General features: G+C 40.0%; 2 protein-coding genes and 1 long non-coding RNA gene across 3 annotated transcripts in view; all 3 read left to right on the top strand.

The window, feature by feature from the left end:
* Positions 1 to 321: 321 nt before the first annotated feature.
* Positions 322 to 2,162, top strand: cdpf1 (cysteine rich DPF motif domain containing 1). The gene is made up of 3 exons (XM_034131577.1): positions 322 to 485; positions 688 to 799; positions 1,135 to 2,162. Exons 1-3 carry the CDS (start codon positions 376 to 378, stop codon positions 1,261 to 1,263), a joined length of 351 nt encoding a protein of 116 aa, XP_033987468.1. The 5' UTR covers positions 322 to 375; the 3' UTR covers positions 1,264 to 2,162.
* Positions 2,163 to 3,621: 1,459 nt separating this feature from the next.
* LOC117483302 (cyclin-dependent kinase inhibitor 1B-like) lies at positions 3,622 to 6,437 on the top strand. Its single transcript, XM_034131576.1, has 3 exons — positions 3,622 to 4,310; positions 4,743 to 4,898; positions 5,244 to 6,437. Exons 1-2 carry the CDS (start codon positions 3,908 to 3,910, stop codon positions 4,883 to 4,885), a joined length of 546 nt encoding a protein of 181 aa, XP_033987467.1. The 5' UTR covers positions 3,622 to 3,907; the 3' UTR covers positions 4,886 to 4,898; positions 5,244 to 6,437.
* A 730-nt stretch (positions 6,438 to 7,167) lies between these two features.
* The window catches only part of LOC117483301, a 65,363-nt gene continuing 56,443 nt past the window's right edge, over positions 7,168 to 16,087 (top strand). Inside the window, exons 1-2 of the long non-coding RNA XR_004555970.1 lie at positions 7,168 to 7,243; positions 7,842 to 7,951. This is a non-coding gene — a long non-coding RNA (uncharacterized LOC117483301). The remainder of the gene's footprint in view (positions 7,244 to 7,841; positions 7,952 to 16,087) is intronic.

Below are 16,087 nucleotides of genomic sequence, written 5' to 3'. Positions count from 1 at the left end.
TGTCATAGGACGAAAAGCACAGGTGGAACTAATCATTTATAAATAATATATATATATATATAATTGTAATGATAGCTTTGTATCATGGAAGTCTCCCAGTAGGCTACGCCATTCATGTATTAATTAGACCTGTGCTTTCCCTTTAATTACACGTTAAACTAACTGCTGTCAACACTATTTATTTTTGCCTGGTTCACTAAATGCTAATATGTTCTATACACACAATATATTAATATTAATTCGTTTATTCCTTTGTAACAACACTGAAAAGTATACCACCCGACCGTTAGGTGGCGCCAAAACCTAACGTAACAACATGGCTGCTCGAAAGAAGAAGCAGGAAGTAGCCGTTTCTGCTCCCTCTGCTTAGAAAAGATGGAGCAAACAAGCGAGCCACGTCAAAAAACATTTACTTGCCAGTTGTGTGGTTTAAGTAGCCCTTTTACTTACTACGGCCAGAAACCACCAAACACCAGAGCCATTGTGTAAGTGGACCAAAAAAAGGCAAAAATGTTGTGCTAATGTTGTTAGCTACGTAATAGCATAACCACGGCTAACGTAGCATCGAAAGTAACCCTAAAGCGATTCAAACGTTACATTTATGACACATTATGTCCATTAAAACACATCTGCGTATCTAAATGAAGGTGTACATCAACTTATATCTGCATTTCTGTCGTCCAACAGGTTGCTTGAGGAGTGTTTTGTGACCCAGGACCCCTTCAGTCCGGACAAGGAGAAGTTTCTTGTGTTGGGGTCTACCTGCAGCATGTGTAGCCTGTGTGTCTGTGTTGGATCGGTAAGATGTATTTAAATTGGATTACTTTGATCTGTTTAGCTACAGCTTCAATATTTAGTGGTGTAATTCAGGATTTCAATTGATTATCTGCTGATTAAATGAAAACAAAGTTATGAATGAAGGTGCTTATCAGTCAGAACTGAATGTCCAGTCTGGATTTGAAAAATGTGTTTTGGATGTTTTCTTCAGATGCCATTGCAATTATGTGCCATGCTGTGTTAGATGTATGACTTGTGCATTTAAAATCAAGTAATCCATCTTTAAAAAAAAGAACATATCCAGTGCTTATCTGAAAATGGAGCACTGATGTTGGACTGTGCTCTCTCTCTGCTCAGGACTGCAGTCTTTTCTACACCAAGAGGTTCTGCATGCAGTGTGTGAACAAACAATTGGAGCAGTTCCCTCATCAGATCCAGGCCGAGCTGGCCAAGAAGAAGCAGAGCTCCAAGGCTGCTGTCTCCTGACATCGGACTACAGGTCCATAACATGCTCACCAATAGAAGAATTTAAGGGTCCCAAATGTGCCACGGTGCTTTACAAGAACAAGAAAAAACCTTCAACTGCATACACACCATATGAACAATCAAAACATCCTGTAGTTTATTGAGGTTAAGCTTTTTATTTGATGGAAAATGAACACCTCACATTAGAAAAATACTAGTCTATGCTTGTGTCCAGTAAAGTTAGGCTGCTGTATTAGCCTTCAGGGGCTTATTTGTTTATTAGTTTCTAGAGGGTTTTATAGAAGCAAGCATTGGGTGTGACTAGGTTTGCCGGACCCCTGATGGATTGTGGTTGCAGACTCCAAATCAGAAATCAGCCCCGCTGGTTTGCAGGCTATTAAAAATGACTCCTAGTTCAAAAATCTGATGACATGTACTGGTTGTGCATAGTTGCCCTGCAGTGGCGTAAACTTTTCTGCATGAAAAGTTTAATATATTGCTACCTTACACTCATTACAAACTGTTTAACACTATTATTTTAATTATACGACTCAAAAGAAGTAATAGCATTTCCAAAGACTAGTTTCTGTGCAGTTTTAAAAACAGATTCATGTCTGCTCTTGCGATGTAGGAAATATATTAATTTGTGTACAATTTCCTCTTGAACTTGATGAATTATGCCTGTTTTGTAATGTTTTAATGCCCCCTTTTTATCAAGAGAAGACATTTTTTTGACTTCAGGAACATGTGGCAACATTTAAACGACTAACTATCTATTTAGTGTGTGGACATGACGCATCTTTACGAGTGCATCTCTGCATCCACAAAGAGTGCACTGTTGACTTCCATGGAGTCGAAAATGTTTTCCTGTCTTATCTCTACTACTACTTCTACTACTATAAAAACAGTACGTACAGTGACCTTTCTTTCTCCGTTTCGTGACTGTTACATTGTAGATCATAATTAATATGTAACTAATGTTCGTTTCAGTGACATAACCTGCTGCGGTTGCGTCATCCCACTCTGCTACATTAAGCTGTGATAAACAGTTCCATCATTTCCAAAACACACCCTTTGTTCTCACTTGCCGTTTAATCTGTTTTCATCTAAGGGATCACTCTGTACAACACAGTTTTGCAGCAGCATAAATATATTATGGATTAAGTGTGATCCTGGCGATAACATCGATACAGCAGATGGCCTTGCCGTATTTATCACGAGATGCTGGACGTTTTCGAAAAGGCTAATTGAAACAGCATGGCCTTTAAGGCAGGCCCAGTGTTTTTTTACTGGCGAATGCTGAAGAGGAATGCAGAGCGACATTCACTGTTGAGTTTAGATTGGGACATCGTGAACTCCTGGGCACAAGGAGTGCTTACTACTGCAGATGCATTCAATCAATTACTACAGGGTTCCTATGCAGCTCTGGGGCGTACAGATAATGAATTTGATAACTTAAGTCTTGCATGAACACAAATGTAAATTTTTAGGAATCTGTAAACTGAGAACCAACCACGGGGAAATGGTGGTGAATTTCATGATATTTTTTTCTTCTTTTTAAAGCTGCACCATACTCTGTTTTGTCAGTGTTTAAATTCCAAGCACACACAAGCAATTGCAACCAGTGAAGCACACAAAACTCCTCTGTGGCACCAGTGGCAAAGTCTGACAGCGATAGGCACCGTGCCAACGATGATGGCAGGCTTTCTGCTCCAGAGCTGATGTCATCGGATGCCTGGGAGGCAGATTTGTGGCTTATTTTTGCTTTTTTTTTCCTGCAGAAAAACGTAATTTAAGTGTCTCATTGTGCTTAAATAGCCTCGAAGCTGTTTCTGAATGGATTACAGTGATTGAATCAAGTGTGCCTAAACAATTTATGTGACACAAAATCAGATCATGCGGTGATATCTGTCAGCACTAGTACCAGCATTTAATGATTTATTCCTGCGATAGCCTGGAGCTACACCACTGTAGATCAGTTCACAGTGTTATATACATTTTGTTTTATTCAGGACATCTCACATTGCACGGACATATAGATACAAATGACATGAGATGAGATAATGACAACAAATTATATATCTGTCCTGTATGTGTTCAGTTAATGTCTATCCTGAGGCAGCTGTGATAAATGGAGTACTAATGGAAAGATAAAGCAGGATTTCGCACTCTATTATAACCATAGCCTTTGTTCCCTTTGCTCTCTGTGTATTTAACTAATCAAACAGGTTAATTGGGCCATTTTCGTGTCGTGTGTAGAGTTAATCCAATCCAGCCCTGTGTTGTTGTTTCCCTCTGTTCGACTTTAAGAGCTCAATGGGCGGTCCTAGTGCGCAGACCAATGAATCGCCTTCTCTATTTAAATAGTCCTTGATGTCAACTTTTCTTCTTCACTCGTAGCTCCCTCTAACGCCATGTTGGCTGTTATGACTTGACTTGTTGTTTTCATCAGCCTTACTACGGACTTGACAGGAGTGGCTCTCTTAAAACGCCCCTGCCCCCTTTGGAGAAGCTTAATTCCTTCTTTTTTTTTGCGCGGACGCGTTTTGGATGATACGCGCGGAGTATGCACGCAGCATCCCCGTGACTTTGCATTTGAAAGGAATACTACTTGGAAATAGAAGTTTGAAAGGGTTTTTTTTTTTTACTTCCCCACATTGTCTATATGTGCAACAAAATGTCAGATGTTCGCCTTTCTACCGAGAGCCCCACATTGGAGAGGGTGGATGCGCGGCAGCCGGAAAACGCGAGACCCTCGGTGCGCAGAAACCTTTTTGGCACACCGGACCCAGAGGAGCTACAGAGGCATTTTCAGTCTTTTGCACAGGAAGAAGTGCAGCGTTTTACGGAGACGTATAATTTCGACCCCGTCAACGACAGACCGCTCTCCCCGCGCAATTTCGACTGGGAGGAGGACCGCGACGCACCGGAGTTTTACACCCGGCAGCCTCACACGAGACCCCAGCGAGAGGAAGACCTGCCCGGACACAACCACCAGGAGGGAGCCGAAGGGAGGTCGGATCAACCGGACACACTCGGTTCGAGGAAGAGGCGTTCAGGAGCTTCAGGTGATTATTCTTCACGTATTTTAAAGGCTGCTGTGTATTTCTCACTGTGCTGCAATGCAGAGGCATGAAGCGTAGGGTTAACTGAAGTGAGTTTAAAGGGGGGGGGGGGGCAGACTGAGAATTACTCTGTTAAAGTCATATAAAGTGGGATAGAGCTCGCACGTATTGATTACATAGTAGCAAACATAATCTTGCACCATTTTATTTTTACTCTGTTTCTTGCAAGATTTTTTTTTTTTAATGGTTTTAGGTCTGATAGGCCTATATGGTGCATTTTTGGAGGACCCTGACACTTAAGATTTGTAATGCCATATCTACACTGTAGCTACTATAAAGCATTTAAATCTAGTAGTTTATACCTCCTGTCGAAGATGTCAGGTGCCTTTTTAAACGTGAAGCTTTAAAACCCTGACCACTTGTTTTCCCTGCCAGGTTCCTGCTCCAGCGAGTTTCCTGGTAAAAGGTCGCATACCGATGAAGAGGATGATGAAGACCAGTCGGACAGTGCAGGAAGTCAGGCGGTGAAAGCCTCGGAGGAGAGACCCAGCACGGAGGTTAGAACGGAGGCCAAGTGAAAAACAGTGCCAGGTTAGAAATCACTATATATATATTTTTTTTGTTGCAATGTTATTAAGCCATTCAAATGTAGCATAATATATAGGATTTTGCTTAAAATTCTGGACGCAAATATAGCTTCTGTACACTTGTTTAGCTTCGGCAAGCACACGTGTATATCCTGCACTTTACACGTCATCAGCTCTTTAAACCAACATATTGTTTTTTCCTGTTATCTTCCACAACCCCATCGTGTTATGACTGTTTAACCTGTGTGTGTGTGTGTGTCAGTGTGTGTGTGTGTGAGGTTTCTAAGCACGAGCAACTGCTTTTTTAATTGCACCATCCAACAGCTTGTTTCCTCTTTATTTCCCACAGAGCGGGGAGACCTGTTGCTGATGGAACACTGTAGCCTAGTCATCATCTGACAGATGAGGGTGAAAATAAAACGCGGCCTTTTCCTAAAGAAGGGAGGAGGAGAGGCTGCACAAGCACTGAATATGTACACTATCAAGTTTTGGCACACATTTCAATTTAAATGGCCTCAGAAGAAGCAGACAATGTAGCAGTGTGCAAATGGATTTTTGCTCATTTTTCTTTTTTTTTTTAAATCTACTACCTATGTTTCAGATGTAGCACATAAAGAAAGCATACTATGCTTTTCATACCTTTTGTTAAATGTATTTGTGTGAATTTGACTCGGGAAGTTGCAGTGCAATTTCCAACAGAGAAATATTATTATTTTGTTAAGTTGGTCATATTTTATTATTATTATTCAGGTAATTGATGTAAGTTAAAAAATGCAGATTCGAAAAGAAGTCAGGGTTGTGTGTAAACAAAATGTCTTCACTTTTTCTATGGCTTTATCTGTCCCAGTGTTGTATATCTTTTTTTGTGAAGGCCCAGATGGCCACACTGTAAGTTGAGGGTCCATCTAAACTGGGAACAGCCATGACATAAAGTTTACATACAAATATGGTGTCCTTATTTCCCCCATTTGTATTTCTTTTTTTTGCCAACGTTTGTGCCTTTTGTTCTGGGGGTAAGGGAGGGGGGTTCAACTGCTGAGCAATATCCAACCAAATTTAAACAGTATTTGCTAATAATCCTAAGAATTTAAAAACATTTTTTAATTAGATGAGTTCATATTTTAGTGGCTTTTATGTCACGTAATCCGCCCCTTATAATAAGAGGTGTAGTCCAGGTTAACATAGATACAATATGTTTAAAACACTGGGCTACTTATTATGCAAATATGTGAATCAAAGATTTGTTATTTGTGGTGTGAAATTCATGTGGAACATGTAATTGCACTTTTATTAATTTCTATACTTTTTTTGAAGGCAGAAAAACAACTGTCTTATTTGGAGTAAAACTTTGAAGTGTACCTGTGTGCTTTATTGCTTCTTTTTTTTTCAAAACACTGAAAAAATCCTACTAACTTATTTATGTCGAGCTTTTTATTGTTGGTGTACGTGTATAGCTTCCTGAAAATACATTTTTTGTAAATATCTATTTTCATTATTGTTTGTAAGATAAATAAATTGTTGCAAAACTGAGCCTAATAATCGATTTTATACCCTGTGTGTTTCTGTTACGTCTCTGAAATCATACACATGCTTACTCTTTTTGATTGCAAAGCACACTCCTAATCCACTCTTAACACACACTTCAGGTTTAAAGTAACCCGCCCACATAAACTGGCAAACTGATCATAGTCATAAAGTCTATACAAACACTAAAGAGGTTTAATTAGTTCTTCAGTCTGGTATGATGAATGACATTGCATACATTATCAACAGTATAACCTTAAATAAATAACCTATAATGGTAATTCTTTAAAACAATAATCCAGTTGTAAGCTTTTTTTCCTGCAGGTCCCTACTGTAACTACCAAAGCATTTCCAATAATTTGCCAATAGTGACTCTACTTCCTATGAAGTTACTACTGCCATTTAGTATAATAAAATCTAGTGTGTGTGGTTGGAATACAACACAGCACAGCGCCAGAGTGCAGGCTGTGACTGTGCTGGATCCTCTCAGCCCAGCTCTGCCTCTAAAGTTGAAAACAACAAGGGTTAGTCCTAAGGAAAGGAGGGAGGAAAAAAAAGTTTGGAGTTATTGACATTCCCTTGATCCAATCACAGCAAAGAGAAAAAAAGCAGACCACTTAGGAGCCAGCCAGTCAGAGAGCGGGGGGAGGGAACCTCGGGACAGTACAGGCTGTTCTTTTCATAAAACACACACCACCCAATTAGTTTCATTGGCTGACTCTTTCCTGTTGATACCAGCGTGTAGGAGTCAAATACAGAGCGAGAGAGAGAGAGCTATTCCTACAGTATAATACCTCATACTGGCTGTGACTGCAGTAATTACAAGTGAGCTCATGGCCTTTTTCTAAACTTTTGCAGAGGATTGCAACACTTCTGTCACACGGGTGTTCCCTTTTGTCACACTTGTGTTTGCTACTTTTGAACATAAGACATGTCATAATGAAAAAATGACAGTGTTGACATTATGATGTGTTAAAAAGTGCAAATATGTGTTACTCAAAGAAACAAAGAAAAGCCATAATTTTTGTTGCGTTTAACTTCCACTGCAATCCTGTTTGTGTGTCTTTCTGAATACTTTTATCAAATTTAGCAGGAACATATCATTATTAGTCTTTTATAAAGCACCTGACATAACTGATATCGGATTATTGGAAGCACTAATATCTGTCAATACACACAACGCCAATTTCCACCGGATATAGTTTTCGTATTTAACATTTTAATTCAATCATTCTCCAAATGTGTTAAGCAACATGCATGGAAGAGCAGAGCATTTTGTATTGGCCCCTGTCCCTGTACATTATGGCATAGCCTACTTGGCATCATCATTTTGTCATGACACGCTGTCCGAGTTTTGTATATTACTCTAAGACTAATATAATATTCACCATTTTGAGAAAAAAATGCTTTTCTTCTTGGCCAGGCACAGCGACTTTCTGGTGTCTCTGACCGTTGCCAGGCGTACTCATAGTGACACTGAGGGGTCTAGGACGTCACTTCCCCCCGCCAAGGAACAGACGAGCATGTAATTCTGTAAGTTTTTACATCATGTTGTTCTTACACTAAACAGAGTTATTAAGTCAACTTTAGAGGTGTTGGTTGGCAGATCTTGGTGTATTCAATATTTCCCCTGTCCTCATGCTAAGCTTAGCTAATGTCCTTACTTTAAATGTACCTATGACATTACAGTGGTATCTATCCTGTCATGTAAATCTCTGAGCATATTATCCAACTTCTTGAAATACATACAAATGTTGATCAAATGTAACCCCTCCTTCATGCAACAGTCATTATAATTGGAAGCTATGTCAGTTGCATAATAAGCTACACATCACTGGAGGTGGCCTACCTGTGTGGTAATCTTCTTTCACATGATTTATTGTTTAACAAGCTTAGGCAGCATTAGCACACTACAGTGAAGCTACATCCACAATAATACGTTTGGTTAAAATGCATAACTTTAGCCATATTCACGCCTGGCATCCACACTACTCTGGGGTTTTAGACCCCCTAAAATGGGGCTGTTTTAAAGTGCTGCTGTCTTTGTTTTGGTAAGTATTGCATTTTCGTCTAGATGGGTGGAAATGCTTTGTATACATAAGATCAACCCATCCTGGGACTTTCCTTCTACGCCATGGCCATGCCCCTTTTTGGGTGAAATTGTCTGTTGTCATTTGACTGTTGGTCAATACAAATTCTGAGTTCATCGGCAAACAATTAAGAACACCGTGCTTTTTTTATTAACAAGGAGCCCAAATAGGATGGTCAGCCAGTAAAACATTACATCATGTAATTTGAGATTTTTGTTGTTATGGTGTTAAAACTCTTTTGTGTACGGAGATGGTTTTCTTCTTATGTTTTTGATTTGTTTTGTTTGTTGGCTTGTTTGTCTGCCAGTTAGATTATAGAAAAAACTACTGGCATGTTTTCTTGAAAAGTTACTCATGTTTGACTGACTCGTAGCATTTAGCTGATGTTTGTTGTTAATTCACAGTAAGTCCCGGACAAGTAGGACACGCCTCTTTTTATATATGAAGGGTTGGATTAGTGTGTTTTTTCCATTTATGGGAATATATTTAAAATATTAAAAAATGTATAAAAAAATATTGTATTACTCAATATCTTCTTTATCATTTGACCACATTTCTTCACCTCTTTAATTAGATTTGTATCTATGTCATACAAACATACAGCAGCCATGCAAATTCAGGAGTTTTGTATTGAAATCCCTATATTTTGTCAATACCTCCAATAGCATATGACCCAGTGACTCCCCACAACTTAACTGTACAAACACATCACACTTCTTTAAATTGTATATGATTATCGTTATAAAAAAACAGGTGTTGAAAATATATGAAAACAAAAGACGTGTATTCTCCAGATGTGGAACTAATTGAAACCTCAGTTATCCTGACGAGACTTCGCCTGTGCACACATGATTGACATCTTCCTGATCAGAGCTCATATCACCTGTGTGTGCAGACTCTTTAATAGGGGGAATCACATTCTTTGTTTAGTGCTGTCAGCTCACATCAAACGTGTAGTCGCACCCATTTGAGTAATTTCGCCTCAAGCGAAAACACTGCATAGGTTTAGGTGTCTCGCCAACAGTAGTCGAATGCAGCTCTTGATTTAGAGAGGCAGAAACCTTTTTAGTGAAAACTTGTTTCACCTTTGACCCTAAGGTGGTGCAGGAAGAGAGGCAGTAGCTCATATGCCATGATGTCGTTATGAAATCACCACTTTCAGAGAGATGTGCCAAGCATGACCTCAAAACCACGGCTCACAGATGACGTGGGTGTCTCTGTGTTTCTTAGTGTTCACGTTACCCCAGTCTGACCCTGTTCATCATTATGCTTTGGGTTGGTGTGAAAATGACACCCACACAAAGCCGCAGACACATGTCGACCTTTACCAGTCTCTTCTGCAATCCAAGAAGTATGAAGAGTTTAATCAGTCCCCATACACACCGGTTCACTTTAAGCCATCCTGAGTATGCTTCCAAGTCAAAACACACATTTCCAGACGTAAATTAGCAGGCACTTAAATGTTGCTGCAGATAACGAGAGGAGAAATGGCTCATAAAAGTCTGACATCTTGGAGCTGACGCTATGAATAGATATTCAGCAGAGATCTACAAAGTATGAGCTCATAGCTTGGCAAACTCCATTGAGGGGGACTTTTATTTTTTCTCCTTTTTGTTTTTAAGAATGTCTTGTTTTATTCTGGAAATACAACTTCCCCATCTGTTTGGTGTTGTTATACATTTGTTTGATTTCTTTTTTCTTACTTCATTTAAATGTGTTACTGGGGCAGGCCTGATTTATCTTTCCGCTTCACTCCGCCTCATGGTCATGTGCTCTTGGCAGCGGTGGGCCAGCGAGAGATGAAGTGGAGATAGTTGAGAGAAAAGAGGGAGGGAAAACGGTAAAAGGAGGAAAGAGGCATTGAAGGATCGAGTTAAAGGGAGGAAAGAGAAGACAGGCTTTTTGGCTGTGTCTCGCTGCAGCCCGGCCAAATCACGTCCAGTGCAGGATGTAAACAAACTAATCTGCCAATGGGACGTTTTTACACATTTTGGTTTTCACCCGGCACTGTGTGACTCATGCAGCCTGGCTGTGTGGCCTCAGATGCTGGCAGGCCTGCGGCACTGGAGAGTTCAGTTTGCCTTGCAGTAGGGGTCACCAACACGGTGCAGGCCTGCTATCTTCTCTATGCAAATTCAGGAGTTTTTTTATTTAAAATCTCTCCTAGGTTTAATACCCCTCATGTCATGGGACCCAGTGGCCCCAAATCCCAACAAGATAGCATGACTAAACTGAATAAATAAGACACAACTACTTATTGGATTTTAGTCCACCTTCTATTAATTTTGAAGAAGAAGGCCCTTTATTAATTAACTTCAGTTTTTCATTCTTTTAGTTATATATAAAAACCGAGTACAAGTACTCACAGGACCTTTACAGATGAGGTTTGATGCCCACATGCACAAACACAAATGCATTTTTTTATTGAGAGGTGTCATAGCCAAGAGGCTGCCATTTTTGTACGGGCCAGAGAGAAGGGGTTCGTTGTCAGAAATACCCTTCCCATTCTCTTGAGTTTGAAGACCTGCACACACATGAACACCCCTTCACAGCCTCTCTCCCATCCCCTTTGTGGGTCACATGCCTTTGATTTCTTTCATCTGGCCCTGAAGGTTCAATGACATGTGTGTCTGAAAGGAGGGAGGAAGAACAACTTAAATAAGGCAACAATCAGCTGCCTCGTGCTATAGCTAATAACCCGGGGCTATATATTTTCCCCGTATACATCAAGGTTTCAGGCAGCTGGGGGATGGCACGCAAGCCTCAGACAGCCACAACAATACTTCCAAGTGTGTATTTGAATTTGTGTGTGTGTGCTGAGGCCGTAAAAACAGTTTTTTTTTAAATGCCTCCACCTATACCGTTGCTTCTAGGAATGCACTGATGGTGAAGTCTCCTGTTTGCATGCACGTATCTAGTAAGAAAATGTTGTATTTGACAGGCTATCATACATTTCAGAGTGGATGCCCGGCAATATCGTGTACAACCTCAACTACATATTAACCACTTGCGTAAAAATTGCAAAAATGAAATCTGGCCGTGGATGAACTCTGAACAGTTGACCCCTAAACTGGATTTCTTTTTTGGGGGGGGGGGGGGGGTGCGGTGAGTAATGTTTGACCTGAGGACAGACGTGTTGCTACAGGAAGTATCAGAAGTCACAGGTCAGGCTGAGGGTAAAGCCAACTACTAATGTGTGTGATTGGCGCTGTGATTGGGTGAGTTTGGGTCGCGACCCTCCGAGGGGGCAAATGTTAAAACGCTGAATCCCTGCCTGAAGGCTGCAGGGAGATGTTCTCTTTCATTGAGGGTGTAAGGGAGGCTCACAATTCGGGCAACCAATGTGATGTGTCTTCTAAAAGTCAGATATCAGGACATATGAAGTCTAAATTCAGTTTTCTCCAAATAGTTAATTCTTCATCCTTAGAGTTTAAAAAAACCACTTAATCCTACACGTTTTTCGTGTTTTGACCAAGTCAATTCAGATCTCTTATGTTTCATATTCCTATACCAACCATTGGCCAAGTCCAAAGCATATAGGTTCATATCAGTATATTGTGAAAATCTAACAAAATGTATATTCATTTTTTATTATATTTTCTAGCCAATGCTATTCAGTTTCTAGTAGAAATTAATTTGAAACCCCTCCATGTTGTTGTGTTCAACAACTTTCACAGATTTGACACTTAAAGTTAGTACTCCAAGTTTAGCCTGTTTGTGTGCTAACAATTGCTAATTACTAAACGTTCTTATTACTATAAATGAGGTTGTAAACTTGCTACTTGTGAGACAATCTGGTCCCAGACATCGCTTCTCAACTCCAACTTTAGTTTCGCATCCCAAACTAATTGGACTGTAGACAACATTTAATTGGAGGAACAGGACATCTTGGACGAGATATCAGATGCTTTCACCGGAACCTCAGAAATATATCAGATTGTCCCCAGTGGCTTATTGACTTGGCTTATTGATTTCCAAGACTGAGGGATCACAAAAGTTAACACATGTCGAGCTTCCAGACATTCTCCAGTCACACAATAATCACACAATGGCACTTAAAGGTTTGAGCATCTTGTTTAAGGTCATTTTAAGTCTCCCATGAAGAACTTCCTCCTACTGCATACACATTCAGACTCTTTGGCTAGGCCAAGCTGACCATAACCATAGCCTTGTGTGTTATCTTTACCCCTCCGTTTTCCTGGAACACACTGCTGTTGATGGGACACACAGATAGGTTAGATGTCATAATTACTTGGCTGTGCTGCATTGCTTAATGTATGGCACTGCTTATACGTATAGAGAGGCAATTAGCATGCAACCGTCATCATGGCTTCTGCCTAGGTGGTATAAGGGTGATATCTGAGGCTGGATATTAGAGCAGATGTGCTGAATGTCGAGGCTCATGTGATTGAGAAAGTGTGAATAAGCAAAACGAGATGCTGTGGTCAACCATGACACCGCCTCGTACACTTTGCCCTTTATGTTTTTGTTCCTCTTTGTGTCTATACATGCAAAACACATAGGGGTCTTTCTGCGAGGGCCGGCTATAGGTGAAAGGATGTGGTTTCAGAGTGGGGGGATGTTGCTGCTGGCTAGTCATTTGCTCACCCCAGAGAGTTGACCTCTTTAGAGAAGACCAACTTGCCCTGCAGTTGACACTAGAGTGTGTGTTTTGACTGTGGATAAAATTGCATGACCCTAGCTGACTGACAAATCTACTGAAACCTCTATTGGGAGAAGGCCATGAACTCTCAGGAACAGCTGGAACTTGGAAAATGAAACATTTTTGAATTTGCCTCATCTGTTTTCTTTTTGGGGAACTTCATTACCCTGTTTTTGTAACACTACCACCCCAACCAACTCAACGATTGGTTGAATTTATGTTGTTCAGCGTTTGGTTATACTTGGTTCCAACCTCTTCTGGTTCCAAAAATATAAATGAAACAGTCAAAAACCAACATAGCGAATGTAGGCTTTAAGACAGTAGTCCTAAATACAATGAGTGACACCAATGTGACAATTTCCACTACTTACTACTACTTGTTAATATGTTGATGTAAACATGCTAGCTATTGTTGCTATAATAAGCACAAAGTATTTGTTTATAAACCAAAATATTGAACACAATTGAATTTTTTAACTGATGGTCGTGATATTAGAAATGTCAGCAATTACCAAAGTTATTAAATAAATGTGAGTTCAAAATTCCACTGGAATCCATCCAATTGTTGGTTTCATTTAAATGCACAAATGTGAACCTCATGGTGGAGCTAGAATATATTTCCAATTGTGTGCCAATCCTTGCTGTAGTTGTTGAGATATTTTGCAGAATAGATGAAACCCTTCACCAAATGGGCCGTGGACCATATTTCAAACATCACGTTGATGATAGTCTTTTTCTTTGGAAATCTTTCTTCCTCCCTTGAACAGTAAAATCACCCAAGAATACTGTCCAACCTTCAGTTTAAGTTTTAGTTACATATGCACAAACATAACCCTCACTCAGGCCTGGGAGCTCTCCAGAGAAACCACAACCGCTGTTGGAGTCCAGTTCAGCGAGAGGGAAGCGCATCCCGTTCACTTTCACTGCCCACATTTATCCTGGCTGTGTCAGTTTACCCGGAGAGATGATTTACAGATGTTTAAACCCCTTATCTACAGCTTCATGCTGCTGTGGATTTGTGTCAGCATTTTTGCTGGAAACTCAAGACGAGCATTAGTGTATGTGACTGGTGTGCTAAGTTGAAAATAGATATTAAAGGCTATTCTCTTGATGTATAATTAACCTCAGCACGAGGTGAAATGTGGGAGTCATATGGGTTTTCATAAAACGTTATCTGATAATATAGTAGGCATGGCTATTGCAGGTAATAACTTGCGACAAGTGTAGTTAAAGCAGAGCAACTGGCGACCTTGCAATATACAAATTATTTGTATGTTGAAGTTTTCTATAGGTGTTAGAAATACAGAGACAGACGTCTGCACGCTCTGTGGTATCAGGGTCACTTATGGCCCACACATTTACCATGCACTTTCTCATGCACACACACACTCACAGCCTAAAGCAACAGTATACATCCCACACACTTTCACTCTTGAAGCAGCTCTTTTATCTGGTTTGTAGTTAGAGACTAACAGTTCTGAACCACGCAACACATGCAAAGAGGACACTTGATGAATTTTGGCATCGATCAAATGACAACCTGCACCCACGCTCTGCACTGTGAAGCAAATAAGAGAGTGAGAAAGAGGAGGAAACGGCGAGTTCTAACAGAAGACGATGTCTGTCTCTACTAAACCACAAGCCAAATGTCACATCCATCACCGTTGAAAGAAAAACCACTGAACCGAGTTCCTTTTCTCACAAATAAACAAAGTATATTTCACTCATTTCAAATATTTGAACACATCAAAAGAGGTACCTATAGAACTTCAGAGACATTTTATTTACTGGTTCCTTGAAGAAAGAAGCTTTGAAAAACAGATGTTTTCAGCAAGAATGTTATGGTCTAATAACACTATCATAGAGGGAGCAAATCAGCATGTTCATCATGTGTGGACATAAACCATCTGTCTGCACAGTCCACAGTGAGATCAACAATACACACCTGTGTGCATATGGCCATGATCCAAAAGCCTCCTATTTTTATGATTGATGATGATGCATTTAGGTTGTGATAAGCTTTAATGTGGCTGTATTGGTCGATCATTAACTGTAATTAAGCTCTAGGGTCACACGTAAGCAAATGTACTTTGGGTTCGCTTCAAGTGCACTGGCACAAATGGCAGTCTACTGTGCACAAGCAACTGACAGATGGACGAACAATTTGACTGCATGCTCTTTTTGCCGAGTTAAATAGCAGCAATCTTTTTCTCTGATAAAGTTGGCATTTTTGTATTTACAAAGTTATTTTAGGCTCTGTTATGTTAGAACTGAAACTAGCCATACTGTCTTTCAATGCCCTTGTACACACATTCTGTATCACAGTATCACGTGTTGACTTATTATGCAATTTATTACACCTCTGTTTATTGTTTCTTCAGCTACCAAGGTTCAAACAGCACCCTTCTGCAGAACCCAGCTTGTGTACTTATCAGTACCAACGAAATGTCCTGAAAATTATATGTACAACAATGTAATTGACATTTACAATTGATTGCAATTGATTATTTGTAATCGTAGCCTGAGCAGTGTTTTAAAGCTGATTCAAAATTAAAGCTGATGTTGTTTTATAATCCTTTAAATTATATTTGTTCTTCCCGCTTTTTGGAAGAACTGTCTTGGGTTATCTGTGTCCAAAGTTGGCACAGCGAGACTTGTGTTTTTTTGTATCTAGAGGAAGACTTACTTGGTAGGCTATCGGTAGGGACATTTCCGACTCATCTCTAAGCGATTTTCCATTCAAAACAGAGCCTATCATGTACGAAAGTAAACAAAGGAGTCCAATCTTTAATACGGGGGTGGGGGGAGTGTGTGGGAGAGAAACTCCCTCTGGAGGGAACTTTGGGATTTTAGCCTTTGCAGACCATTTACATGCACAAAAACATAAATAAACACAATACAGGAAAGAGAAAACTC

The sequence above is a fragment of the Trematomus bernacchii genome, unplaced genomic scaffold (genome assembly GCF_902827165.1).
Source record: "Trematomus bernacchii unplaced genomic scaffold, fTreBer1.1, whole genome shotgun sequence".
NCBI lineage: Eukaryota > Metazoa > Chordata > Actinopteri > Perciformes > Nototheniidae > Trematomus > Trematomus bernacchii.
The sequence above is the reverse complement of the archived record's forward strand: the minus strand, read 5'-3'. Positions and strand labels throughout refer to the sequence as shown.

Bases quoted from the DNA above. Each gene is read 5' to 3' on its own strand.
- cdpf1 (XM_034131577.1), top strand. From the start codon at position 376: ATGGAGCAAACAAGCGAGCCACGTCAAAAAACATTTACTTGCCAGTTG. The intron at 486-687 runs GTAAGTGGACCA...GTCGTCCAACAG, and splicing joins CCAAACACCAGAGCCATTGT to GTTGCTTGAGGAGTGTTTTG. The intron at 800-1,134 runs GTAAGATGTATT...CTCTCTGCTCAG, and splicing joins TGTGTGTCTGTGTTGGATCG to GACTGCAGTCTTTTCTACAC.
- LOC117483302 (XM_034131576.1), top strand. From the start codon at position 3,908: ATGTGCAACAAAATGTCAGATGTTCGCCTTTCTACCGAGAGCCCCACA. The intron at 4,311-4,742 runs GTGATTATTCTT...TTTCCCTGCCAG, and splicing joins GAGGCGTTCAGGAGCTTCAG to GTTCCTGCTCCAGCGAGTTT.